The 27522-nt window shown below is 39.4% G+C and overlaps 3 protein-coding genes across 3 annotated transcripts; 1 reads left to right on the top strand and 2 right to left on the bottom strand.

Moving 5' to 3' along the window:
- Positions 1-1159: 1159 nt before the first annotated feature.
- LOC144193332 (uncharacterized) lies at positions 1160-6562 on the top strand. Its single transcript, XM_077712162.1, has 2 exons — positions 1160-1279; positions 3180-6562. Exon 2 carries the CDS (start codon positions 3195-3197, stop codon positions 5880-5882), a length of 2688 nt encoding a protein of 895 aa, XP_077568288.1. The 5' UTR covers positions 1160-1279; positions 3180-3194; the 3' UTR covers positions 5883-6562.
- On the bottom strand, positions 2364-18770 carry LOC144193373 (uncharacterized). The gene is made up of 13 exons (XM_077712224.1): positions 18036-18770; positions 12770-12910; positions 11798-12032; positions 10651-10787; positions 10346-10574; positions 9706-9837; positions 8542-8585; positions 8256-8334; positions 7813-7950; positions 7276-7371; positions 7107-7193; positions 6929-7031; positions 2364-2653 (listed from the first exon to the last, which is right to left on the bottom strand). Exons 1-13 carry the CDS (start codon positions 18092-18094, stop codon positions 2631-2633), a joined length of 1503 nt encoding a protein of 500 aa, XP_077568350.1. The 5' UTR covers positions 18095-18770; the 3' UTR covers positions 2364-2630.
- A 4895-nt stretch (positions 18771-23665) lies between these two features.
- On the bottom strand, positions 23666-25813 carry LOC144209470 (troponin I, fast skeletal muscle-like). Its single transcript, XM_077735799.1, has 4 exons — positions 25699-25813; positions 24879-24968; positions 24642-24815; positions 23666-23864 (listed from the first exon to the last, which is right to left on the bottom strand). Exons 1-4 carry the CDS (start codon positions 25750-25752, stop codon positions 23787-23789), a joined length of 396 nt encoding a protein of 131 aa, XP_077591925.1. The 5' UTR covers positions 25753-25813; the 3' UTR covers positions 23666-23786.
- Positions 25814-27522: the final 1709 nt, after the last annotated feature.

Raw genomic sequence — 27522 nt, 5'->3', positions numbered from 1 at the left:
TAGGAGAAGGAAAGAAACAAGTTGAACATTTTTTTGCTTTCCATTGTTAGTGTTTGACACAAACCAAGGGGAAAAAAAGGATTATGTACCTATTTTGAGCCCACACTAACTCACATAGGAGGTGTATTGGTCACAAAGGGAGGTCCAGTCACCTCGTGCCAGTGCTGGTATACAGTCCAACATGCTTTGTTTCTCAACAAGCCATTTGAAAAATGTGCTGTTATAAGTCCCCAACAGGCAAGTGGCACTCACAGTGTGGCTCAGTTGCCTCAGCGGCATCCCCGCTATACTCGGGCCTCCCATCACATCGACAGTTAGGTCTTTTACGAGAGTAGCCCACATAACGCAATGTATCCCAATATAAAGCAGGACAACTCAACATGTAATTAAACAATATCATGCCCTACAGAACCAAACATTATGAAACACGGTATCAACAAAAAAATCAGCATCATAAGACAGTTGAAATCAATTTGTAAGCCGATGATTTAATGTACCATAATATAACACAAGAAAATATAGCCTAACATTAGGGAACATGCAATCATAAATGTGACATCATGTTACACAGCTCTATTTAATACTATCAGGGTTGTTTAGAACCAAAAGACAGTTATTCTCTTTTGAAAAATGGGTTAGATGAGAAAGGAAAATTGCATCATGTTACACAGCTCTGTTTAATATTACATAACGTGCCATGTGACTAACATTTACTGCAATGTAACATAACGATATATTCTAAGATTGCCATCATTTGCATCGTTTCTCCGACAGTTTTGTTTTCCTCAAGTATGTAGCCCGGTCCCCTTGGGAGGCCATTTTCCCTCAATTCTAAAGCCCTGACCGGAGGAGATGAAACCTAAGATTTGGAGCGTGCATTTTCAGGTTGGCGTCTTACTCGGCCTCTGCTGTCACTCCGTTTATTTTGGGACTGTCATGGCGTGCGGTCCTTGCGTTCTGAGGCAAGGGGGTCGAGTGGGGCGCGGCGCAAAACTGCAGCTTTGACAGTCCAGGTTACAACAAGCAGGCAGCCGCCGGATAGACGGCTGCCCCCCTTAGCAGCACTGAACCAGGTAAACTTACCTATTTTTCTGATCCAGCGGCAAGGAAGATTGAGTGTCTGGGGAGGGGCTAAACCCATTGGGCACCTTACTGCTGAGAGGGCGGGCTGCAGATCTTGAAAAGTGCTTGTGTGTTTGCTATATGAGTTCCTGATTGGACTTATTTTGCTTGAAGGGGAAGCCCTGCTTGCTGCAATCCAGCTACCTGCCTCAAGCCGGTAAGAAATTACCTTCATGGGGGTTTGGGTCTTTTTAGGTTGAAATTGCTCATTGTAGACCAGCATGGATTTTCTGACACAGCTATATTTACTGTCCCGACTTTGGACTCCAACCATTTAGCACCTTAAAAGGAGGGGGTCAGGGGCAGGGGGGCTCTCATATTTGAACTAAGACAGTTGTGCAAAGTGTGTGCACTTGGAGAGGGCTCGAGGGTCTGCTGGCCTACATTGTAACATGTAGTGACAGCTGATTCTTTATGATCATTCAGATTTTTTATTATTCTCAATTATTCTTAGTCCTTTTTCTACAATTGGCTGGGCTTGGTAGTAGCAAATCGGCTGTCAGTGGGTTTGTGATGTCACTGCTGTCATGCCTGACATCTATTTTTGCACTCTGCATGTTAAAGAGTATAAATACACACACTATACTGTAACTATATTCAATGTGAAAAGACTAAAGACACAGAACTGCCTTCCATGGTTGTTTACTGACATTGAAGGGATTGGAAATAAAAATTAAATTGCGGACATTCATAATAATTGAAAATACTAAACAATCTGACCAAAAGATGTATGAAAACATGTTAAATATGCACTGGGATAAAGTCAGTTTACCATTTTTTTTTTTATGCACGAGATGGAGCAGTACTTCACATTGTGTATGGCGTCCTTGAATTTGAAACTTGAACCAAATTCAAATAAACGTCATCTACTTAGCTCATCTTATCAGCCCAGAGACATGATAAGCACACCTGAAGAGCACACAGAATGTCTACTGGCTAACTAAAAAAATATTTCTCTCACCTGTTTCCAAACCGAACTGCAGCTTAGACTTGAAGATTATTCCTAGTGCAATGGGATAGCTTTACATTTGTGTATGAATGTGTGCCTAAATGGACAAATGTTAGCTTCTGCAAAGCCTTTCAGGAACCGGGAGGGTGTAAACCAGGATTCACCATGGATACAGCTCTATACTGGATAAGTGCATTCATGTACGATTCCCTTGAAATTCCACAATGTTTCAGGACCAGGAATCAGGAACCCATGATGGAGAAGGAATCAGAGTGCTTACTTTGTTTTTCAAATGACAAGTTTAATATTGAAAAAGTAACATTTTGTAAAATATAATCACTGACAAAAAATACGGATTGTACTGTTAAAAAGCTTATACTTGTCTTTAAAAAAAGGGAATTAAAAAGTCACGGAAGCACAACAAAATGAACAAATATGAGGAAAAGTAAACACACGAACAGTTGATTGTCCAGCTCAAATAATGTGAACAAAGGAAGACATCAAGTGGTGTATATGCAGAATGTGGAACATCACTTTGTGACTTTGGGGTGCAGTGGACTCAGTAATCACTTTGACAGCCATCTGAAAAAGACAAAAATACATTCCTTTTTGTTTATTTTAGAAAAAATCACTATCAACCGTTATGTTGCTTATAAAATTGATCTGATCTGATTTTAAATTTACAGTTTAGCAATAAAATATTTTAAATAGGAGAAACAGTTTACATACATGAAAAAAAGATGTAAAAATGTTCTGTAAACATTTGATGTGCTTTTTAAATGTATTTATTTGAATGGTAAACTCTTTTTTAAAGTTGCCCATGACCTATGATTTTAATACTGTAATAGCAACAAATCCAAAAATTATGTTGAAAATGCACTAGGACTCTTTCTCGGATTGGTAAAGATTCTGAACTGATCCAAGCACCACTGTGACCCTGCCATCCACTTAGCAACTTGGTGTGAATGAAATATTTGCTTTGCAACATACCGCATATTTGATAGCCCCTAAAAATCCCAGAATTAGCCACCTGTGTGAATCAATGAATGCAGTATTACATGATCAGGTTTTATTTATATTTCACTTTTTGTTGTGATTTGGTCTTCAGGGGGCAGTGGGACAAATGGCAGTCACGTTGGGAACCGCTATCCCAAGCGGATTCTTTTCCCTCCAGTACCCGCCCCCTCTCTTCCCCAAACCAGGGAAAGACAATGCACGTCTACAGAAGCTCCTGAAACGAAATGCCAAAAAGAAGACGTCCCCACAGGTGTCACAGTCTGCCAGTGTTTTCCGCTCCAGTCTTTCCCCTGTGAATGAAGCCAGCCCCGACCTCGAACGCAGTGATCACTCAACACCACCCAAAACTCCCGAGGTGCCATATGGATTCTACAGTGGCCAGTCGTCATCCCGATTTGCTGCACGGCCACTATATCAGCATGTTGCATCCCCATATCCGCAGCGGGCAGCTTACTCTCGAGCAGGCAGGTTTTCACCTCAGCCATTCACCTTCCCTTCATACCCACAACCTAGCAGTGGTGTGGCATCACTTTATCCAAATTCTTTCCAAATGTGCGAAGCACAAGCCGTTCTGACGACACCTGTCCAACCATTGCCTCTTCACCCGATGCCCCCTCAGCAACCTTCCCCCTTTTCATCTCAGCTAGCAGGTCCTCCTCCTATATTAAAACCCCCTGATTTGATTCCTTTTCCAGAAACTCCCAGACTGACTGTAGCCCCACCAACCATGCCAAAGCCAGTTAGTCCCCATCCGACCTTGTATCCAGCAAAGCAAAGTCATGCTTTGATTCGGCCTCTCACTGTGCTGACTCAGATCGACAAGCCCAAAAGTCCTCGTCCAACATTCAAAGCCACTGAAAACTTAAAATCTCCCAAGTCCATGTTTGAGGTCCCCCAAATACGCTCATATACGGCGAGTACCTCTTACTACGAAACATCCAGGACGCCACCCGTGTATGACACAGTCGCTCTAACTGCCATCGGGACTACCGTCACCACTGAAAGTAATCTAGAAGCAAACTTGGCATTTGAAACTGGTAGCGTTCCCACCCCGAATACTTCAATCACGTTGGAACAACAGGCACAAACATTAACAACGTATTTAAGAGAAACTGCCAAAGTAGAGATAAACCCTGCTGTAGTGCCAACCATTGAACTCAGCAGACACACACCAACATTGGAAATGAGAAGCAAAACACCAACACAGGAAATGCAATCACCACGGTGTCTCACAGGGCGCCCGAGGACCCCAGCAAAGCGCGCCGCCACACCTGTTTTTGAGATCTCCAAACCTAACCCTCTCTTGTTTGCAGTATCACCAGTGATGGTGGAACCAGAGAGGTCAAAAACCCCCAAAATAAGAGCGAAAACTCCAGAAATTAACGTACTTGGCTCAGTTCTGATTGAGGACGCTCCTGTGAGCTTCCCAACCATAATTACAAAGTCCAAATCAGAACCTGATTTGACCAGAAAAATCCCAACTGCTGAGCTAACACCTGCTGTGACATCTGTTGGATATCAGAGGCCTAAAACGCCAACGTATGAGGCAACCCGACTACTCAGCTCATCTCCAGCTTTTAAAAGACCAAGAACACCTACATATCCCGGGGCGTCCACCTATAGTGGATCTGCTGAGGCCTTCCAGAGATCAAAGACCCCGACACTAGTGGGGCCCAAATCTAAGTCTACCTACCGTGGACTAATGCCTGGAGAGTATGCTGCTTTTGGAGGAATCAGGACACACACACCGACCTTTGGAATTTCCAGAGATCAGGCCACAGCTATTGAACCGTCTGAAACACCCCTGCGTAAAACACCTACCCAAGAGCTGACAGTAGTCAAAAAGACACCCCAAGTACAGGAGATTTCTGTCACACCATCAATTCCTATGATTATTGTTTCTCAGATGCCTCAAACCACAGCAGTGACACCACCACCACCAGAAGCAAGAACAGTTTCTCCCAATATCCCAGAGAAACAACATCAGATCCAAGAAACACCAAACAGCAGGCCTGCAAATTCAAACAAAATTCAAAAGACAGACTTACCAAAACCTCCCGTGACAAAACAAGCTCCCCCCACTTCTGCCAAAGACCCTATGAAGGTAGTAAGAAAGCTTCTTGGCAAAGAGAAAGTCCTGCCCACTGAGGGTCAAGATCAGGCAAGTGTTGAACAACAGGTGAAAAGCGTTGAGGTAGAGAAGATAAAAGTAGAGTCTATACAAAATCCAGAAAATGACAAAAAAGGTGAAACTGTACCCACAGCTGAGAAGAAAGACGATTCGGCTCAAACTACCCAGAAGCCGAAGGCCTTAAAATCCAAATTGAGTGGCTGGTCCAGGCTGAAGAAACACATGGTTGTGGAGCAGGAGGACCCTTCATTTCCACAGACACAAGGTGCAAGCCAGGATCAGAGCCAGGAGGTCAACGCCGATGGCTCCACCCCACCTAAAGCCTTAAAGATGTGGGATGCTGTCCTCTTTCAAATGTTCTCCAGCAAGGAGAACATCATGCACCAAATTGAGTTGAAGAAGAAGGAAGAGCAGGAGATACCAAATGAAAATAAAGACAAAGACAAGGCCAGGGATGAGACCAAGGAAATCCCTTCCTTTGCACACCGGCTGCCCATTTTGCTCTTCAGCCCCAAATTTGATGCCAAAAAGCTGAAGGAGGCAGCATCCAGGCCACTTACCAAGTTCTCCACTGTTTTTGAGATGGGTTTGATTGCACGCAAGGCCAAAGAAGATGAACCAAAAGACTTTAACAGAACAGCTAGAGGCTTCAACTCTTCTTAAAAAGCCAGTGAGGAACGTAGACAGTTCAGAAAAGAATCTAAAGAAAATGTGGGCAGCCCGGTGGACGAGTGATTAGTGCGTCGGCAATCCCAGGTAGTTTCAATGATTGAACACTCTAAATTCCCCGTAGGTATGAGTGTGAGCATGAATGGTTGTCCGTCCCCTTGTGCTCTGTGATTGGCTGGCCACCAATTCAGGGTGTCCCCCGCCTGGTGCCCGTACTTAGCTGGGATAGGCTATAGCACCCACTGTGACCCTTGTGAGGATAAGCAGTTCAGAAAATGAAGGAAATGTATGTATGTCACTGCTTCGTAATGGTCTGGGCTCCACTAGTCATCACTGGTTCTGTTTGTTTGGGCTTCAAGTGATAACCTTGTTATTCTTATTATTAAAAGATTATATGTTTCAACTCTTTAAGAAGCCTCCCATCTGTTTGCAAAGTTTGTATAGTGGTTTTTGAAGTCCATCTGTGTATCTCCTGAAGTTTCAAGATTTCATTTAGAATTTTTAGATAAGAGATTAGAGAACACAAATAACGGCATTTACACTATTTGTTGACTGTTTTGTGTTCTAAAGTCAACTTTAAATAGCCAACTTTAAATATAAGATATAAAAGGAGAAAAACAGAATGTCACATAACTTGAAAGTTGTTATGAAAGTTGGAAAAAGAATAGACGGACTTGTACAAATATCCGATTCAATTTCTGTGTGTTCTTGTGCTTGCCTTCCTTTTTTTCCTGTATATGATTTTAGTCTGAATTTCCAGCTTCACATCGGAAATAATTTTCAAAATAAATGAACAAGGCAAAGCTTTTCACCTTTTGCTGGTTATGCACTAAGAATATAATTATAGAATCATTGAAAATGACTGACAATATTGTGCCTAAAAGACAACTGTAAATCAATGAGAACAGACATATTTTAAATTGTGGCTATCCTCTAAGGAATAAATGTCCCACAACTAAAATTTCCTGGTCATTCATAATGGGAAAAATGCCTTGAATTTCAATTTCAGATGACATAAAGTGGATTTTTAATTCCCTTACCACATTTTTCATCAGCTTCATTTTCCTGATTCACGGAGATCTTCTCATACTTGCCATGCCCCGTCACCACAAATTTGAACTTTTTACTCACTGCTGCTGAGCCCTGAAAACACGATATACTCATCAACATTTCGCACAATAATATCACATCTAACTACAAAGCATTAGTCTATGTTACCTTGATGTCTGCGGCAGACCTCCCTGTTGAATCTCCAATAATCTCCCACATGTTTTTCTTCTGCATCACATCTCCATACTTCACATCCTGACAAAAAATATATCCCTTAACGCTAAGCTTAAAAACATTAATATGGCAGTCATTATTTTGGAGTACTTTGTAAACTTACGGTTACTTGGCTTTGTGGAGGTCGGCTAATATTCGGTTGGCCCTTTGCCAACTGGTTTATGAGGTTGGCAACGCCGACCTTTAAACCGTCAGTGTCCTGATTCATTGGATAAGTCAAAAATGTAAGAGTTATTTAATTTTTTTAAACCCAGCACAAATATGTCCTAAATTGACGATTAATTGCCCAACAAAAATTGAGTACAAGTATCTTAATGAGGTCAATTAAGGATACAGTCAAAGTGAGCAGTACTTAATCTAGGTCAGGGGTGTCAAACTGATATTTTTGTTGCGGGCCACGTCATAGTTTCGATTTCAGGGGCCGTTATGTTCTCCAACTAGGCTGCCAAAATGAATCGATTAATGACTTGACAGCTTTGTTGAGGACACCAACTTGTTGGACAAGCCAAAGATAATGCTAATTATTATTCACATTTACTTAATTGCATCAAAGCATCACAGTCAGAGTTTGAAATAGAGGAAAACTAGAAATAAAATGAAATATTTGCTGATACAAAGTGGACACCAAAAGGTTTCTTACCCGACAGGAAGATGTTTTGGGTGGGCTGCTAGTCTGCATATCACCAGCCTCAAACAAGTTCTTCTTGGAAGTAACAGCCTCCAGTGAGTTGGGAAAGTCAACCACTGAGGGTTTCAATCCTCGAGGTTCCTGAGAGGTCTGGAAACAAAGTGAAATATTGTCACTATCGAAATACTACATTGAGGCTTGATTTTAATGCAGAAAACAGTTAGATAGACATAGAGCAATAGGCAGACTGACTGACAAAGTGCACCACAAATAAAAATGTAACAATTAATATTCGCGAGTTTAGCAGACAATTTAGGAATTGTAACAATGAAAATTAAATGAAGGAAATATATTGCGCAAACAAATGAATATTGAATGAGTTATACAATTTAATGGAGAACAAAAAGGGAAGTTGTACTATGTATGTGTGTTATGTATGTGTGTTAAGGCCGTACCTCGACAGCATGAGCATACTGCTCCATCTTGTCATCAATGCGGACAGGGACAATCGCTGTTGTCTTTTTAAAACTGTTACTGACCAATCACAGACATTTACAAATAATTAATATCTCAACACTGTGGCAACATGAAAACAACAACAATTCTTGAGATAGCGTTTCCACTTTGGAAACCTGGAACATTATAATACTAAAATATTTAGGTTCAACACTGTAGTCAACTTGCAATATATGTATAGCTATTGTAAATGTAATGTCAATCTTTCAAATATATAACATTTACCTTTTCTTTAGGGAGCGGTTGAGGGACTCTGTTCTCTCTGTAATCTGGAAGTCACACACATACAGATAGAATAAAAAGGAAGTGGTGACTTGCCGTCAATGTCCAAAAAATGTTAAAACATTTAAAAATAGTTATAATGTTTTAAAAAATTCAATCTGAAATTATGCTTGAAATGACAGACATTTTTATGTGTTGCAAGATTTTTTTTAATAAAAAAAAGCAATGCTTGAAATGGTTTTAAAGAATTATGTGCAAAGATGTGTAAATCCAATTTTTCATGTTTATAGAATATTGTTTAAATGTGTTGTTGTGTTTATCAAATTAGTTTCAAATGATTTGAAATGGATGAAAATAAATTCAGTGTAATGTTTTGGTGCCTACAAGGCGACCAAAAGATGTCTACTGGTACAATTGCCCAAGATGTGCTGTGATTGGCTGTAACTAAAGGGATGGACAGACTGTAGAGGCTTTTTTTGGGGATAATGAGATGTACTTTGAGGAGTTTCAATCATAGCGCACTTATTTTTTTCTTATTCATTTCCAAATTGAAAGCCTCTGCAGCATTGTCACATGTGGTACAATTGATCATGTGTACATTGATGATTACATTTACTTCTACTCTCACAACAACATGCTGTGTCATGCAAACTTTAAACATGACATCACCATTGCATGACCTAAAGATTCATATATTTGTGCACATTTAAAAGTCAAAGATGAACGTGCAGAATGAATACTTGTATCCCAAAAATAAAATGCAAAAAGGAAAAAAACGAATTAAAACACGTGTGTGAACAGTGAAACAACATGCGTCATTTGACTTACGCGCGGGGGCGTCTGCAGCACTCGGCTGTGGAGCAACACCACATCTAATTGGTCAATGCCACCTCCATGGTTATTATATTGAATAATGAATTGCATAAATCTCGATTTCTACTGACAAGCATCCCAAATTGGAGCTAAAGTTACTATGGATAAACATCACAGAAGCAACACAAGATGTATAACTATAATTATAATTGACAATACAATTTATCTCTAATTTTTACTATTATTTATTCATTATTATGGGGGTTTAATTTTGTCTCCATGGCACCAATTGATCAGGTGACTCTTCCAAATGTAAACCACGGGTAGGGGGGTGCTCGATGGGCAACCATTTACCTTGTGCGTAGGCGTCTTGATGGGGCTGAAGGCCTTATCTGTGTCGCCGCTGTCGCCACTCCAGCTCTTCATCCGCACAGCAGCATCCATCCTCCTCCTCTCAATATCCTCTTTCATACGACGACGTTCCTCCTGTCCAAAAGAAATCATCAAGCCAATTCAAATTAAACTGTATATCACGTGTAAAAGTGGCGGCCCGGGGGCCAAATCTGGCCCGCCACATCAGTTTTTGTGGCCCGGGAAAGTAAATTTTGAATGCTGGCTTTCTGTTTTAGGATCAAATTAAAATGAAGAGTATAGATGTATATTAAATTTATTGATTTTTCCTCTTTTAAATCAATAATTGTAATTTTTTAATCCATTTTTTCAGTTTTTAGTTAAAAAAAATCACATTAGAAAATCTAAAAATACATAAAAAAGCTAAATGAAACATTGTTTTATATCTATAAAAAAACTGAATATTCAGAGTTTTCAATCCAGTTCTTTTAATCCATTTATTAAAAAAAAAAAATCTAAATATTATATCTAAAATGGTCCGGCCCACGTGAAATTAAGTTGACGTTAAAGCGGCCTGAGTCGGACACCCTTGCCGTATATCCACAGCATCTCACCCTGATTATGAACAAGAGACATTACCCACCTCCTCTTTAGTGGCACGTAGCCGTTCGTCATCTTGTCGCCGCCGTTCCTCCTCACTTTTAAGCCCTCTCCTCAGTTCTCTCCTCCTAGTGAGCTCTTCTAGCTCGATCTCGGCTTGTGACTTCCGATGCTTCAGCTGCTCAAGTTCACGACACTCCTTCTCCTGGAGACCTCGGTGGATCTTCTCCGTACGGCGCTCCACCTCCACGATGCCCGACGTCTCGCTACACCTGAAACATTGTATATTTCACCAACACGATAATAATGTTGCTGTTCAGTGTTGTTTTTTTTTGCATTATGTTGTACCTGGGAAACCGGCTCTTGGGTTGTGTTCTAGGATATGATGAAACTTCCTCTCGGCTAGTGTCTCCATCGGGTTTAGAAACTTGGAATAAGAAATCTTCTGACGTGTGAGAGACCTCGCCTGGTTCTCGTTTCTCCACCTGGAAGCGAGTACTGCATGTTTAGAATCAAAGTGTGCTTGGTGGAACAAAGTATGATAATGTGATACAAGCCACAGGAGCCAACCAATAATTATTTCCAGACATATGATGTATTTTGTCAAATTAAAGAGTACCTCATACACACACATTTTTATTTGCAATCTGTGTGCAAAATACAGTCATTTTTTTCTTATAACTGACACTTGAATTCACATCACAAGATAGTAAAAGCATGTCCAGACCAGTGATTCTTAACCTTGTTGAAGCTACCAATATTTCAGATGCGCATTCACCAAACCCTACTTTAGTGTAGTGTTTAGTTTTGCTTTTTATTCCTAAATCTGCGGTCCAATACCAGACACACAATGTTTTGAACTTTGTTTTTAGAAGCATCTGAAGCCATTAAGCGAGTGATGATGCTGTCATTTCATTTTTTGAAATCCCAAAATGAGCTTTTTAAATTTTTGAGGCAGGATTTGAACAGATTCAAGAGCAAGGAAATTGTATGTGGTTTGCTAAAAAAAACACTGTCATGTGGCCATACCATATCAGCAATCAACAAACTACATACACCATCATTCAAAGTTTGAAAAACTATTTGCTATCTTGTCAAATTCTTGTTGTTTTTGTTTTCTCGAAAAACAAAAATAGAAAACAAAAACAACAATAATTTGACAAGATAGCAAATAGTTTTTCAAATTTTGAATGATGGTGTATGTAGTTTGATGATTGCTGATATGGTATGACCACATGACGTTTTTTTTTAGCGAACCACATACAATAAAAGACAAGAACTGACAATACAATAAAACCAAAAATCTACAAGAACAAAAATAACCAGAAAGGAATTGAAATCACAATAACTAATAACAAGATTCACAAAAAACACTATGCACGATGGTAAGAACCGAAAATAAATGAATAAACGCCACACAGATGCAAAACATCAAGCAACTTTCTTTAAATTATAAGAAAATTGAGAATGCTGGTGGTACAAAATGATTGGTCACCTGACTTTCGTGATTGGATGAAGATGATGACGTACAGGACGATGTTATGGTTCCTTCTGAGGCCGCTCCGTGGGTGTCCCTGTTGCGTTCCTCGGTTTCACAGTGCTCCCGTCCTCCCTTGGCCACCTCCTCGAGGCGCTGTTGTCGTCTCTGCTGTCTGCGCTGCGTCCAGTCACTGAAGCCTTCATCCTCCTCCAGAGATGGCGAGCTGTTGGGTTTCACCACACCTTGAAATCTGGAGGAAGAAGAAATTTGAATCAATCTCGTTACTCCCTTAGGAGTACTAAAGAATTAGGTAACTCTCGCTCTCTCTCTCTGGCCCTACAATTATTCGAAAAATCTCTCTTAATTGTATCGAGATTTTGTCAAAGTAGAGTTCAAAATAATAAAACTTGTCAGCTGTTGTCCCTTGTCGCATGATAAATAATACAAATAACTATCTTGGATTTTTGTGTGCATTGAATTATTCATGAGGGCAATAATATTGTATGGATTCATGTGGACACCTTTCCAAGGTAAAATGGGCAAATAGCGCACCAGTGGACATCAAAAAAAATATTTTCTTCTCACTGAACAGAAATGAGTCGTTAATCCCATATTTTAACCTTATTCGAGGTCAACTTTATCGGTTACCTCAGCCAAAGAAGAGATCATTCACCTCTGATATTTTGCTTCAACTAACCAATCAACGATGGAAAATAAAGCAAAAAAATGTCATATTTGCTAAATGTAAAATTCACCAAATCCACTAGAAAAGGACTATACTCCAGACTACTAATCAAAAGAGAAAGATACCTTTTACCAAAGTCTATAAAAATCACACAAAAGAAAACAAAAACTAAATTACAAGGTTGGCATAACATAAACAAACAACTGCGTTGCAGGGGATTATTATATTGAAGGTGCAAAGTGAAATGATAAATAAACAACAACAAAACACATTCTTTTAAGGTTGCATCACAGTAGACGTACGTGTCATCGCTGTCTGTCTGGTTGCTCGCGTACTCTGGGGGCGCCGCATCACTGTTCCTGTGATAGCCCTCCTCTCGAGCTCGTCTTCTACGTTCTCTTTCCACTTCCTCGGCATCCTCCACGCTCCTCTGAGCTGTCAACCTGCAACAACATCCAACCATTGTCAATATACAGATGATCAAACTGACACAGTATTTTTGTAGTTTGTAGTTAATGCATCATAGATACACAACCATTTAAACCATGCTGGATTTTTTTATGATTCAGTGCTGATCTTTCCTTTGTCAGTACAAACCAGCTGGGCCACAGATGGATGCTGGTTTGCTGTGACCAGCAGTAAAAACAAATCATAATCAAAAGCACAGAGCGACAATTGGAAACAGGCTCGGAAATAAAGACTATTTGACTACTGGAAGACCAACTTTATCTTGATTAAGACCACTGTTGCCTGATTGGTAAATGGAAATAGCTTGTGACAGTGATAATACTTTCAGGTTCTAATAAAGAAAAATAAAGAAAAATAATAAGGAACAAAGCCACAGTCCCAGTTTGTAATTAACGGAAACTAATCATCTACTGCTCATCCTTGGAAAAGTTGCAAGGGTGCTGGAGTGAATAATGTCTACCCATTTGCCTAAGGCACATGTGTTAAAGTGGCGGCCCTGGGGCCAAATCTGGCCCGCCGCATCATTTTGTGTGGCCCGGGAAAGTAAATCTTGAATGCTGACTTTCTGTTTTAGGATCAAATTAAAATGAAGAGTATAGATTTATATTAAATTTCCTGATTTTCCCCCTTTTAAATCAATAATAGTAATTTTTTAATCATTTTTTTTGGTGTTTTTAGTTCAAAGAAGTTTGTAAAATCTAAAAATATATTGAAAAAAAAGCTAAAATAAACATTCTTTTAGCTCTATAAAAAAACTGAATATTCAGGGGTTTTAATTCAGTTATTTTAATCCATTATTTCTAAAATGGTCCGGCTCACGTGAAATGAAGTTAACGTTAAAGCGGCCCACGAACCAACCCGAGTCTGACACCCTTGGCTTAAGGTTTACACATACATTAAAATGAGTTAATTTTCAATCTCCCATTGTTTGCAAACGCCACTTCCTGTCATCTTTTGTCCTTCCAATGTGAGCAACAGGAAGCGAAGGCAACAGAGTTGGCAAGGTTGGAGGTTGATGTACAGCTGGGTTTAAAAAAAAAACACTTCCTTCCCCTTAAAAAAGACCTCCGCAGGTTGACAGAACGCTCTTTGAAAGACACCTGTTTGGTTTGTTGCAGACGTGTTTGCACTCGTCAGGTATGACGAAATGTCTGAGGACTTACGGAAAAGATTAAAGACAAATGATCCGCCTCACAATGATGCAGCAAGGATGAAAGACAAATTATTACATGCAATATACAGGTTTTCCGGCTGTGATGAGACTGTGCCATAAATTTCAAACTGTCACAACCTGACATCCACAAATAAAAAGGAAATCCTCTTTTCTAACATTATGGGCTGAAGTTCCTTTTAGTTAAAACGCAGTGTGTTATGTCATATCTTTCTCAATATTTGTCATAGAAAATCAACCCTATTTCAAAATGCACTTTTTATTAGCGTTATAAGGAGCGCAATTTGAAATAGGGAGATTTTCTACTCAGCCATTTGCGCACAACTTGACAATTTAACAGCAAAAATAATAATAATAATCAAATAGCACAATAATAATCTGACTAGTGTACTAGGCCTATTAAGATAAACATCCCATTAGGTAATGTGGTTTTACATTGAATTAGGAACCACTACAATAATTATATTTCGTTTAAAATGCTAAAATTATATTTTAATGACGTATGAAGAATACCTTTGAAAATGACCTAAGCATATTGGACTGTTGAACATTTTGGGGGTAATAGGAAGTGAGGCACCAGGAGATGTGCCACATGTTGTCTTTATTTATTTAACATGATGGTTGGGGGAGGGGGAGGGTTTGGGCCGGGTGAGGTCTGGGCTTAGTGGGGGGTTCAATCCCCTGTCAATCAATCTGATACCTTCATCAAAACAATTTAAAACATTTCTTTTGCACATTTGTTCCAATTGTCAACATTTCTTTGTTCGTATGCGTGTCTGTTTGTAAGCTGCTTCCATGTAAGTTTAGAAGTCTGTGTGGGGTTCTGTATTTTTGTGCTTTTAGGTGTGTGTGTGTGTGTGTGTGTGTGTGTGTGTGTGTGAGCGTGTAGGACCGACAGGTCATAGGTTTCAGTCTGTTTACAGTTGTTCTGCTTCCTGAACGATGACATCATCACTGTGCTGAGATAAAAACACACATTTGCTTTTTGTTCAACTACTTTACTCCTCTAGTATGTTCAAAGAAAAACAGTCTGAAACATGTCAAAATTAGAGCGATAAAGATCTTACTACAGTACTACCATTCCTTTGACATGACATCACTACGTTGCCATAGAAACCAAATCTTTTAGGCTTCTTTCTCCCAGTTTGTGATGGCATAATCACAATATGACATCGAGGCCACATGCCCAAAAAAGTGACACTTAGCTACACCTCCTGCTTTTATTGTTCAGACGTGACTCAATGTGGCTAATTGGTGAGCTAACGCCACCGTGCCGTCAAGATGATTCGTGCTGGGTGATGACATCATTGTGACTCGTAGTCTGCTGTGCAAACCCCGACTTTAACGACAACGTCACACTGACTAAGAGGCTCTCGATAGAAAAAATATATATTATTATACTATATATATTGTAGGGCAGCACAGTGCTTATGTGGGTTTTGTCCAGGTAGTCCAGTTTCCTCTCACATCCCCGAAACCTGCTGCTTGTACAGTCTAATCCAAGGGTGTCAGAATCAGGTTGGTTCACGAGCCGCGTTGATGCATTTTTTTTAATATATAGGGATTAAACGAACTGGATTAAAAGACCTGAATATTCATTTTTTTGTAGATGTAAAACAATGTTTATTTTAGCTTTTTTAATATATTTTTTGATTTTACAATAGGATTTTTGAACTAAAAACATAGAAAAATGATTTAAAAATAACAATTATTTATATATTTATTATTGATGGAAAATCAGGACATGTAATGTACATCTATACTCTTCATTTTAATTTGATCCTAGAACAAGAAAGTCGGCACTCATGATTTACTTTCCCGGGCCACACAAAATGATGCAGCGGGCCAGATTTGGCCCCCGGGCTGCCACTTCGACACACAAGTGCTCTAAACTATCCTTAGATATGAGCACAAAAGATTGTTTGCAACCTACTGCCCATAGTTGAATGGGATAGGCTAGAGCACCCCTAGAACCCTTGTGAGGATAAGCAAAACAGAAAATGAATGTATCAATATAGATTACACAGTACACAAGTCATCCTTTACTTTTTAGTTTATTTATTCTATTTCTTTTTTTCCTCAAACATTTCCACTGTTTAATAAATAGTGTTGGTTGGTTACTTAAACATTTTGACAATTTGTAGTTCCTCTTAACTTTTTCCCCAGGGATGGTATGGCAAACACCTCAGCAAATAACCTTATAACCTTTGAAACTGCCAGCACTTCCTGCCCAGCCTCCTCAAACCACCACAAACAAAAAACAAGCCCCACTTCTACCGTGAAATTGATGTCAACATGTGCTTCTGACTGAACATTCCAAATACCCCAAACCCTAAAACCTTTGTGACCCAGAAGCCTGTCAGTAATCCCATCTCTGATATACACAAACATCAACATTAGCTTTCACAAAAATTGGATCCCAAATTGACAAAAATGTGTGTACATTTGCAAATGTGTGCTGACCTTTCCAAGCACTGGGAATACTGGACACCTTGAGGTGTTCCTCTAGCATTGTTAGGGTTATTAGTCTTACATTATTATATATTCAATTGCTATGAAGAACGCTTTGCTTTACTTAGAATGTCAGGACATGAGGACATATTTAACATCATCGCATAATAGGTTTTTTGTAATTTGTTTGACCACAGTATGTGCAAAATATTAAGATTTACTTACTGATTTCTGTAAACATTAGATAAATATTATCTGTACCTATCTGAAATAAGATAAGTACTGCATTATGATTCCATAACATTGGACAGCCCGGTGGTCAAGTGGTTAGCACGTTGACCTCACAGTTCTGGGATTGAAGGTTCAATCCTCGGTTAGTCCTTACTGTGTGGAGTTTGCATGTTCTCCCTGGGCTTGTGTGGGTTTCCCCTGTGCACGAGGGGTTCCTCCTGCATTCCAAAAACATGTATGATAGGCTGACTGAAAACACCAAATTCCCCCTAGGTAGATTAGTGTGATGATTAACGCTTGTTCGTCTCATAGTTCCTTTGAGCTTGGGCCAAGCTTCAAGATGTCCCCCAATAGAACAAAAAAAGTATTTTTCCACGAGTTTGGTGTATAATATTTACACAAAGTGTTTTAAATATGAATTCTTAATGGAAGATATTTGACAACAATAGGCCCAAAACTTGTTTGTTTGCTTTTGAATGCAGTTTTGGCCTTATTGTCCCTTTAAAACACTCGTTTGAACAATTGACACAACATTTGGTAGGTATGCTTATCCTAAGAATATATATATTAAGATTTACCTACTGATTTTTAATAAACATTTTTAAAATCTGCACTAAATACTGTGTTTGATTCCACATCACTGGGCAGCCCATTGGATGTGTGGTTAGCACATCGACCTCACAGTTCTGGGGTTGTGGGTTCAATCCCAGTTTGATCCTTACTACTACTGTGGAGTTTGCATGTTCTCCCTGGCCTTGTGTGGGTTTCCCACGAGCATTCTGGTTTCATCCCACATCGTCAAAATCATGTGTGATAGGCTGACTGAACACTCACAATGGCCCCCAGGTAGATTAGATGACCATTGATGCTTATTTGTCTCCTTGAGCTTGGGGGCTTCAAGATGTCCCCCAATAGAAAAAAAAGAATCTTTTTCCACAAGTTTGGTGTATAAGATATTACACAGTAGTTTAAATATAAATTCTTAATGGAAAGAAATTGGACAACAATAGGCCCAAAACAAGTTCTAAAAAGAATAGCAAATAATTTTACAGGAATTTTGTTCAAAAGTTGCCATTTTAGGGCGCATATCCAGCACTCATTACATCCAAAAACTAGTCTCAGCCCTCAAAACTGCTAATCATAAAACATGGTGCTCTTATCATGATTTGACAAACAATAAAAGTCTCAAATAATCACACTTAGAAATTATCCATTGATACAAAGTCAGATTGAGTGTTGGAACTCACCTAATGAGGTTCTGGAGACCTTGTTTGCTGGAATTTCTCCTCACCAGTGCATTGGACATCTTCAGAGTTCTTCAGGGGTTCCTTGCTGTAGGTGGCGACGTTCCAAATATTGGGTAATATACCTTCTTCGACTTCAGTCTTTTTCTGTGGCTCCAAATGTTGGATTTCCCTGCTCCTTCTTCTGAGATTTTTCTGAGGTAATGTTGTGCTTATACCACGGTTGGATCTTTTGTTGCCTCTCACTCTCTTCCCTCCCCTGCACGGCGTGTCGGGAATGTTGGAGGGTGGGAGGGACAAGGGTGCATGGACGGGGAGCGGGTTTTAGTCATCGCTGCCACCCTCCCACCGCCCAATCCCCCCCCTCTGTTATCCTACATGTGGTTTCTATTGAGAAGAGCTCAGCATCCTTCTGGTCTTTTGCGTGCTGGTGTGAGAGTATGTGTGGTGTTGGGGTTGAAAGATGATTCCTGGCCAGAGTGATGATCCCAAATGCCCCTGTGTGCCCCTCAATACCTTAACGATTTCATCATTGAGTGCAACTGAAAGCAGACGCCAGAGGTGCAATTTTTCTTGTTTTTGTGTTGAACTTGTCACCAAGTTGCCATGGCATCAGGAACTGATTTCAAGTGTGTCAGTGTGTGTGTATAATAAGAAAAACTACACTCACATGCACACACACACTCTGGAAGGAGTATGTCTCTGATGTGGTTCTTGACACCATAAAGACTATGCCAGGGAAGGCATGTGAAATGACCAGGAAGTGCTCTAAAATGGATATAAAGTGCCCCTTAAAATGAAAAGGAAGTGCTCAAAATTCAGTGTCCTTTTTTAAGGTTTAATGTTTTTTTTTTCATTTATCAATATAAAATGTTGGGTGGTCACTGGAGCCTAACCCAGCGGCCTTCAGGCCAAAGGCGGGGGACACCCTAAATCGGTGGCCAGCCAATCGCAGGGTACAATGAGACGGACAACCATGCACAATCACACCCATACCTAGGGGCTATTTAGGGTGTCAAATCAGCCAACCATGCATTTTTTTTGGAATGTGTGAGGACACTAGAGTACCTGAAGGAAGCCCACGTAGGGCTGGGGAGAACATGCAAACTCTACATAGGTAGACCCACCTGGATTTGAACCCTGATTCTAATTCTGTATCCAATAATGGGCAAAACCAGCTGCTAGACCTACAGAAAAAAAAACAATAGATCAAAAGGAGGAAAAAAGAAAATATTAATAAGCGATTTGAAATATGGCACATGTTGTCTTGTCCCGACTCGTAAACATCTAGTGAGCAAGCGAGAGACCCCTGACGTGCCTGCCTCTGTCTGCTCTGACGCACCAGAGCAAACACTCATAATAAAAGGGTGACTAGTTTTACAAGATAGATGATGTAAGGACAAAAACTCCAACAAAACAAATATAAACGCTCAGACGGACAAATCAAGACAAAATGTATGAAATCATTTGTGTGCAAGTTTGCTCATAAAGCAATAGCTTCGGTAACTTATATAATTGCTCTGTGCTATTTAAGAATCCGGCCCTTCACACGACAAGACGTATTATAGATTTTTATGAAAAATAAACAATTTTACAATGCGTCTTACAGTCACAAAAGTACAGTAGTTATTTTTGTCAAAGCTTTTATGGGGGGGGGGGGGGGCACAGCTAAATTTCCCTCGACTCAAAGAGAAAACAACTCTCCTCAACCTCCTTTCTCAATTCAAGACCCTAAGTGTTCCCCCTACCTCCACACACACCCCCCCCCCCCACACACACACACACAAACACACACACACACACACACACACACACACTCCCACCCCCGATTTGGACTAATCACCTGAACCCGATTCCTCTGTCTGACAAGAATGTACCCCCTTGAATTCCATCTAAGGAACAAACTCTTTCACTAATTGGACCAGTATCAAAAAACTGGAGCTGCAAATAAAATGGAGTCCAGAGTATTTTTTTTGTGTTCACATAGTGAATGAATGGATTTCATGTCTGCTCCACAGCTCTGGGGTCCTGGGTTCGAATCCCGGTTGGTTCACTTGTGTGGAGTTTGGATGTTCTGGGCCTGAATGGGTTTTCTCTGGGTACTCCGGTTTCCTTCCACATTCCAAAAACATGCACGGTGGGCTGATTGGACACTCTAAATTGCCCCTAGGTATGGGTGTGAGTGCGAATGGTTGTCCGTCTCCTTGTGCCCTGCGATTGTTGGCTGGGATAAGCTCCAGCACCCCAATGACCCTTGTGAGGATAAAGCAGTTCAGAAAATAAATGAATGTATTTAGTGCTACATAATGGAAATCCGTTCATCATATATCCAAAGAACATAAATGTGAGTATCAATGGTACATTTCTAAATAACATGATTAGATGACATCAATTCTTCATTTATTATCCACAATCAAATTGTTTTTTTAACCCACTCACTGAGCAAGTGTGATAAACTGATAAATCAACAAAATTGAAATAACGGCATTAACCATTAAAGTGTTCAGAATTTGTGCTATGCCATAGAAATTAGCCTTTGGCTATAATCTTACATATTTACATTTGTATATTCATTAACATGAATATGTATATGTTCATTATTATTTATTCTCACTTTAATAAATAAAATGAACTCAAACTCAAGGCTTACACTTATGAACAGCAGAGAAGAAATGTCCTCTACTAGCCAAGTCCAGTCCTATAGAGCGCCTATCCAGTCTGTTTTCCATGTCTCCCTCCACCAACACACCTGAATCAAATCATCAGGATTGATATGAAGCTTCTGGACAGCTTGATGAGTTAATCATTTGATTCAGGTGTGGTAGAGGAGGGAGATATGGAAAACAGACTGGATAGGGGCTCTCGAGGACTGCAGTTAGCCACCCCTCTTATAAAGGCTGTCTAAAATCCACGTGGCCTCCTCGAAGGGTTTAGGGGTGGGGTGTACCCCCATATATCTTATACTACCCAAAAGTGTTTTCCTTCTGGAAGCAGCAAACGATAAATTGCCTGGTAGACCCTACTGCCCTTTCAACTGGAATTATCTGAGGCCTGACTGACCCAGATGTGCTTTCTTATGTAATCACATTTTTGAACTTTAACCTTTCCAGATGTGTTTGAATCCCCAGGGGGCACATCCAGATAACTTTCGAGATGGGTATGCACGCAGCGTGGAGGGGAGTGAAAACCTCATGTTTTTCCTATATTTATGCTCTCCTGAAAGCTCCAGAAACTTTTGAAATATGGAGTCATGGATAAGTCAAGTTAATAGCGAGTCCATTTATGAGGTCCAATTGTGCCAAGGAAATTATGAGTCTTTTTTTCCTTTGTTTTTCTTTTCTTTTTAGTTAGTTTTTTCTTCTCTTTAATTCATTTATTTGGGAAAATCACTGCCTGAAGCCATCTGTCATCTCATTTTGTTAATGGCTTTATCCTCACATGGGTCGCAGGAGTATTACAAAGATTTACACAAAAATTTCGCTTAAGTCCAGATGACAATTAGGAAAATTTACAGTTTAATTGTCTATTATGAAAAAAATCCACAAAAGGTTCTCACAATCCAGTGACAGAAAAGACTGCCAGTGGGTTTTAGAGTCCTTCTAAGAATTATTTTCTTCATGTTTAAGTTTTTGCATGGCCTTGAACCATCCTACTTACTTGAGCTATTCCTCCCCAGACCCTATTGATAGCTGACCCCTCTTCTTGGAGGTACCATTCAGGTTAAATAAAGTTAAGAAAGTTTACTCTGAGGTAGCCATTTATGGCCCTTTCCAAGGATCCCTTAAAAGCAAAGTCCAGGTGGAGTTTTTTTTCTGGGACAGTTTCCATCTTGATAAGAAAAGTCCTAAAAAAAAACCATATCAAAACCAAGACATTCCGTGATTGTGAAGATCACGTTTTGAAATACAAATAAAGTTGTACTTCAAACAAGGCTAGATCACTGGAGAATGAAAGAGATTTTCTCGGTGTAAAAGTACTAAGTTGAGAGTAAAAGTGCTGACCGAAGCTAAACTCCAAATATAACCAGGAGGTGTCCCTTCGCACCGTCCAATATTCGTGTCCTCCTCCTTCTCCAGGGAGCCAACAAGTAAGTTATAGTTAGAGTGTGCTGGAAACCTTAGAACCTTGGACACCTGGCACAGCAGTGCCATGTAAGGAATTACTAATTAAGTACGTTATTTTTTAATAGCACCTTTCACAGAGACTCACAGTGTATCACATACTTTGGGATATACAGTATGCACAGTAGTCATTACTAAATAAATTATAGAATAAAATTTTAAGATTTTTTAAACTGTGAATTTTGTGTCAAATTTAAATACTGTCACTATGTCGTCATTTGAGTCAGTGTGTGTGTGTGTGTGTGTGTGTGTGTGTGTAAATGTGTATCAGTTTTCCTCGTACTCTTTTCCTAGTCGTCCTGATCCAGGCTAGACCACCTGCAGTAGATCAATCTTTTTTGTTGTTGTTGTTTTTTAAGCTTGTAAGGGAAACACCGCAGTTTTGAGGGGTTAAAGCCTTGATAAATAGTATGTGGCCTTCACAATACAAGTTCTAAAAAGAAGAGCCATTGCCAATACTTTGACAGGATTTCAACTATTTTTCTTTAAAGTTGCTTTTGAGGGCTATTTTGGCCTCGTGGGCCCTTTAAAACACTCGTTTAAGCAATTAACATAACATTTGGTGGGTATGCCTATCCTAAGAATATTGACATTCAACCCATGCCACCACCTGAACATCAAGCTGGTTTGTTTAGAAATGCTGGGGGTATAAACTTCCCCTGACATGAGCCACATGAACATGAGGACATGTTTATCATCATCGTATAAAAGGTTTTTGTTGATTTATTTGAGATATTAAGATTTATTTACTGCTTTTTTAAACATTAAATAAATATTATCTGTACCTATCTGAAATAAGATAAGTACTGCATTATGATTCCATAACACTGGACAGCCCGGTGGTCAAGTGGTTATCACATTGACCTCACAGTTCTGGGATTGAAGGTTCAATCCTCGGTTAGTCCTTACTGTGTGGAGTTTGCATGTTCTCCCTGGGCTTGTGTGGGTTTCCCCCGTGTACTTGGGGTTCCTCCTGCATTCCAAAAACATGCATGTTAGGCTGACTGAATACTCCAAATTGTCCCTAGATAGATTAGAGTGATGATTAACGCTTGTTCGTCTCATAGTACCTTTGAGCTTGGGCCAAGCTTCAAGATGTCCCCCAATAGAATAAAAAAAATCTTTTTCTACATATTTGGTGTATGAAATATTACTCAGAGTGGTTTAAATATAAATACTTAATGAAAATAAATTTGACAATTATAGGCTCAAAACAAATTATAAAAATAATAGCCAACTATTTGACACAATTTAGCTATTTCGCTTTGACGGGGATTTTTAGGGCTACGTTTCTTTTAATTTGGAAGTAGTCGAAGTAGCTTTTCTTTGAATCGTAAGCTTGGAATCAATTTTGCTGTTGGACAATCAAAACCAGATGGAAATGATACAATCTTTCAGAAATGAAACATCCCAGTTTATGAATCTTGATCAAACCAAGACTCATTCAGATATAGTTTAAGAAAATACATGAACACACACAACTATGAAAACTTTATTGCGTAGTGTGACAATGGGAAGAACTTTTCATCAGAAAAGGAAAAAAAATAAAGAGGAGCCCTCTCATGTGAGATAACTTTCTACCAGAACAAAATGGAAGTTCATCAAAACACAATGAAGACCAAAATAAATCCGCTTAGGAACTCTCGAACATCTTCTTCCTGTCAGCTTTGTCCTCAATGTTCTTACGCCAGTCACCCACTGCCTCTGTAGGCTGAATACACACAAAAACAGGGGGAAATATTCACATGGTGTTATTGTTGGAACTGTTTATACACATGTACAGATATCGGACATATGTGAGAGGGCTGTTTTGGCCAATAGCTAAATGAATTACCGAATATTCAATGTACATTGATGGATTTGTGGATTCCCAGATGATGCAAGGAAAAAAATGTATTCATTTGATGGATAGTTTGATGGTTATGTAGTGGGAGGATTAATGGATAAGGTGTTGGTGATGGATGGATGATTTTTAGTTTGACATGAATAGAGAGATGGGTAATGGTTGATGGATAAGTGGTTAGATGAGCGGTTGGGTATTTTTACAAATTGGTTGTCAATGGACAAATGAAATGTATGAAGATATATGTATATTGTATACAGAGAATGTTAACTATCTTGATTTCATCAAGGATGGATGATAGGATGGGTACTCTACTGAGATGGGTTGTTTTGCCTATGGATGCATGGATACATGGATGGATGTATGGATTGACAAATGGATACTATAGTGAGGTTGAACATTAGGGGTCAGGATGATTTTATGGATGATTCATGTCATGCATGTCATGAAAATAAAAGATGGATGGATGGTTGGATGGATGTTGGATGAATCAGATGAGGTGAGATGGGTGGTTTGGTTTATGACACATGTGTATAGGGGGATGAATGATGAGTATAGTTAGATGGAATATGATGGATACGTAAATTGATACTGTCTTGACGACAATAGCAATGTGACTGTACTCCTATTGTGTGTTGCTCTCACCTCCTCTTTGACTTCTTTCTTGACTTGCTTGAGGTTGGCTCGGAGCTCCATGTTTACAGTGTGCTTGGAGCCCAGCAATGCCTTCAGCATGGAGTCAGCCGACATGCGTACCTTCTTCAGAGCCGGTTTCTTGACGCCACGCAACTCCACCACCTTGATGTTCAAGTCCTCAATCTATGCAACACATTGGGGTGTCATCACTTTCCTCGTTGCCCATATCAAGCCGCGTCCTCTCACCTCCTTGTTGGCTTTGTTCACTTTGGCCTCAGTGTCATAACGCTCCTCATCCAGCTTGTCAATAGCAGCGTGGAGTTTCCTGCACATATCCTTAACACAACAAAAACAGAGATAATTTTACTTATATTCAAGGCTGAGATTCAATAATTAAGCAGTATAACCTTTTTTAATAGTAAAAAAAAAAGTCAGTTTAAGAAAACAAGTTTTAAAGAGCCAGTTTGAAGCTAATTTAGACGAGTTTCATGTAAGGAATTCAAGTTTAAGATGAAGAACCTGTTTCGGACTCAATTTTACATGGCTATTGAAACGGTCCCGCGAGCCTTGTGAGGATAAGTGGTTCAGAAACTTAACGAATGAACGAGTTGAAACAGTTAGGCAGAGGCAAGAGCTTCTATTTACACAAAAAGAAATTCATTGACTCGCTATCTCTACCGAGCATTCTCGTAAGGGTCGCAGAGATTTCTGGAACCGATCCCACCTTACTTCAGGCAAAAGGCAGACTACAGCCTAGAGTGGTCGCAAGTAGGGCACGAAAATAGATAGACAACCATTTGTACACACAAACACACCAAAACCAAGCAGGCCACGCCTGCTTGCACTGAAATCAGGCAAGTGAAACACTACTACACCATCAGGTGAGATAGTGTCTGGACAAAGGAAATACCAATCTTTCAAACATTATGCAGATAATGTATACTTCCATGATTTAGCATGATAACTAGCAAAAATCATCTAGAATATCAACTCTCCATGGTGATTTATAATGCGAAATTGAGTACTATATACAAGAAAAACTGGTAATGCCTTATAACGCACTCACCATAAGTGCGGCCTGATTCCCGCTCAAGTCAGGACGGGGACAATGCTCAGCCATGTGAGATTCCTTCTGCTCAACCAATTCCTTTTTTTCTTCCTCCAGCCAGCTAAATGCAATCTGCAGGATCAGACTCTGCAACAACAACATAGGTCCAAGTTTGGGAAATATTAAGAGTAGTATTTTTACCACAGTATGTGTCAGATATTTAGAAATACTTACTTACTTTTTTTAAAAAAGCTTTTATGATAAATTTAATAACATTGGACATATACTCGTATCTGTAATAAGTACAATTTATTTGAGTGTGGCACACAGGGCGGCCCAGTGGCTGAGCGGTCAGCGCATCCGCCTCACAGTTGTGGTTTGACGGTTTAATGCCATGTCATCCTCACTGTGTGGAGTTTGCATGTTCTCCCTGGGCTTGCGTGGGTTTTCGCCGGGCGCTCCGGTTTCCTCCCACATCCCAAAGACATGCACGTCAGGCTAATTGAACACTTGAAATTGTCCCTAGATATAGTCGCCAATGACGCTTGTTCGTCTCCTTCATCCCTGCATTTGTCTAGCCAGGAATTCAGGGTGTCCCCCAATAGAATGAAAAATTTTAATTTTCATGAGTAATGGAAAGAAACTTGATAACAATAGACCTATTTTGAATTTAATAGAATTGATTAATGCCATTGCCTAATGCCATGATTCAAGTTTGAAATAAGTAAAGGCAATCTGCAGAATGAGACTCTTCAACCACCCAAGGTTGGGCAAAATTCAGATAATCATTATTATTATTTTTTAACCACGTCAGATATTTAAAATAACTTACTGATCTTTACAAACTCTTAAAATACGTCAAATATATTTGTGTCTGTGATAGAAGCAATGTGATAAATTATTTTAATCTATAGTGGGTGGCCTAGTGGTTCAGTGGTTAGCAAGTCAACTTCATACATCTGAGGTTGAAAGTTCAATTCTAGGTTGACATCATTGTGTGATGTTTGCAACATCATCAATCCAAGGTAGCATTCGATTTGTATTGGTATTTTTACCACAGTATGTGTCCGATATTTACTTAGTCTTTAAAAAGATAAAATAGTATATACTATACCCAAATAAAAAGCAACACAATTTAAAAAACATGATGTCTTGCCTTTAGGTGATGCCTGCGGCTCGAGCTCATTTTTTTCCTGTCAAGATATAAGGAAACGGAGCATTTAATAATCCAATCAACACACCACATGCATACACACACACATAATTGATGTCGCCATGACAACATGACTCACTCCGACATGTTGCCGTGCGTTGCGTCTCAGCAGCTGCATACATGAAATAGAAAAATGAAAGACTAATGAAACATGACGCACATCATCATGAATGCTGACATCAGCGTGTTGTGTTGATTGATGCACAGCGACATTTTCGGGTGCGAAAGTGATCCCAATATGCCCGAGCACTAAATTGGGACACTTGGGATCAGGTGTCACATCTGGACAAGTTTCAACAACTGTTTTTCTTTTAATTTTTTGAGCTACTTACCTGGAATATTTTACAAAATCGTAATGCTCTACCCCTTAATCAGTAAATTTAACTAATAGTTTAACAGCCTTTGGATTAAAAATAAATAAATTATTAAAATGAACTAATCATGTAAGGGAAGAATACATGCATGTATTCTAAAATAAAATGAACATTCACAAATAGGTTAATTTTAAAAAATGTGATAAAAAAAAACATGAATTATGTAATAATTTTAAACAAGATGACAAGCTGGAGAGTATATGTTTAAAGTTAACACTTTCTCACCATAAATAAGTGAAAACCTAAAACAAGGTA

Source organism: Stigmatopora nigra, chromosome 2, assembly GCF_051989575.1.
Source record: "Stigmatopora nigra isolate UIUO_SnigA chromosome 2, RoL_Snig_1.1, whole genome shotgun sequence".
NCBI lineage: Eukaryota > Metazoa > Chordata > Actinopteri > Syngnathiformes > Syngnathidae > Stigmatopora > Stigmatopora nigra.
Note: the sequence above shows the minus strand (reverse complement) of the source record. Positions and strands in the feature narration are given on the sequence as shown.

Coding starts and splice junctions, on each gene's coding strand:
- LOC144209470 (XM_077735799.1), bottom strand. CDS start 25,752: ATGGCTGAGCATTGTCCCCGTCCTGACTTGAGCGGGAATCAGGCCGCA. Junction 24,816..24,878: donor TGAACAAAGCCAACAAGGAG/GTGAGAGGACGC, acceptor TGTGTTGCATAG/ATTGAGGACTTGAACATCAA. Junction 23,865..24,641: donor AGAAAGAAGTCAAAGAGGAG/GTGAGAGCAACA, acceptor GTGTGTATTCAG/CCTACAGAGGCAGTGGGTGA.
- LOC144193332 (XM_077712162.1), top strand. CDS start 3,195: ATGGCAGTCACGTTGGGAACCGCTATCCCAAGCGGATTCTTTTCCCTC.
- LOC144193373 (XM_077712224.1), bottom strand. CDS start 18,094: ATGTCCAATGCACTGGTGAGGAGAAATTCCAGCAAACAAGGTCTCCAG. Junction 12,033..12,769: donor CAGACAGACAGCGATGACAC/GTACGTCTACTG, acceptor TTCTTCCTCCAG/ATTTCAAGGTGTGGTGAAAC. Junction 8,586..9,705: donor TCAAGACGCCTACGCACAAG/GTAAATGGTTGC, acceptor TGTGACTTCCAG/ATTACAGAGAGAACAGAGTC.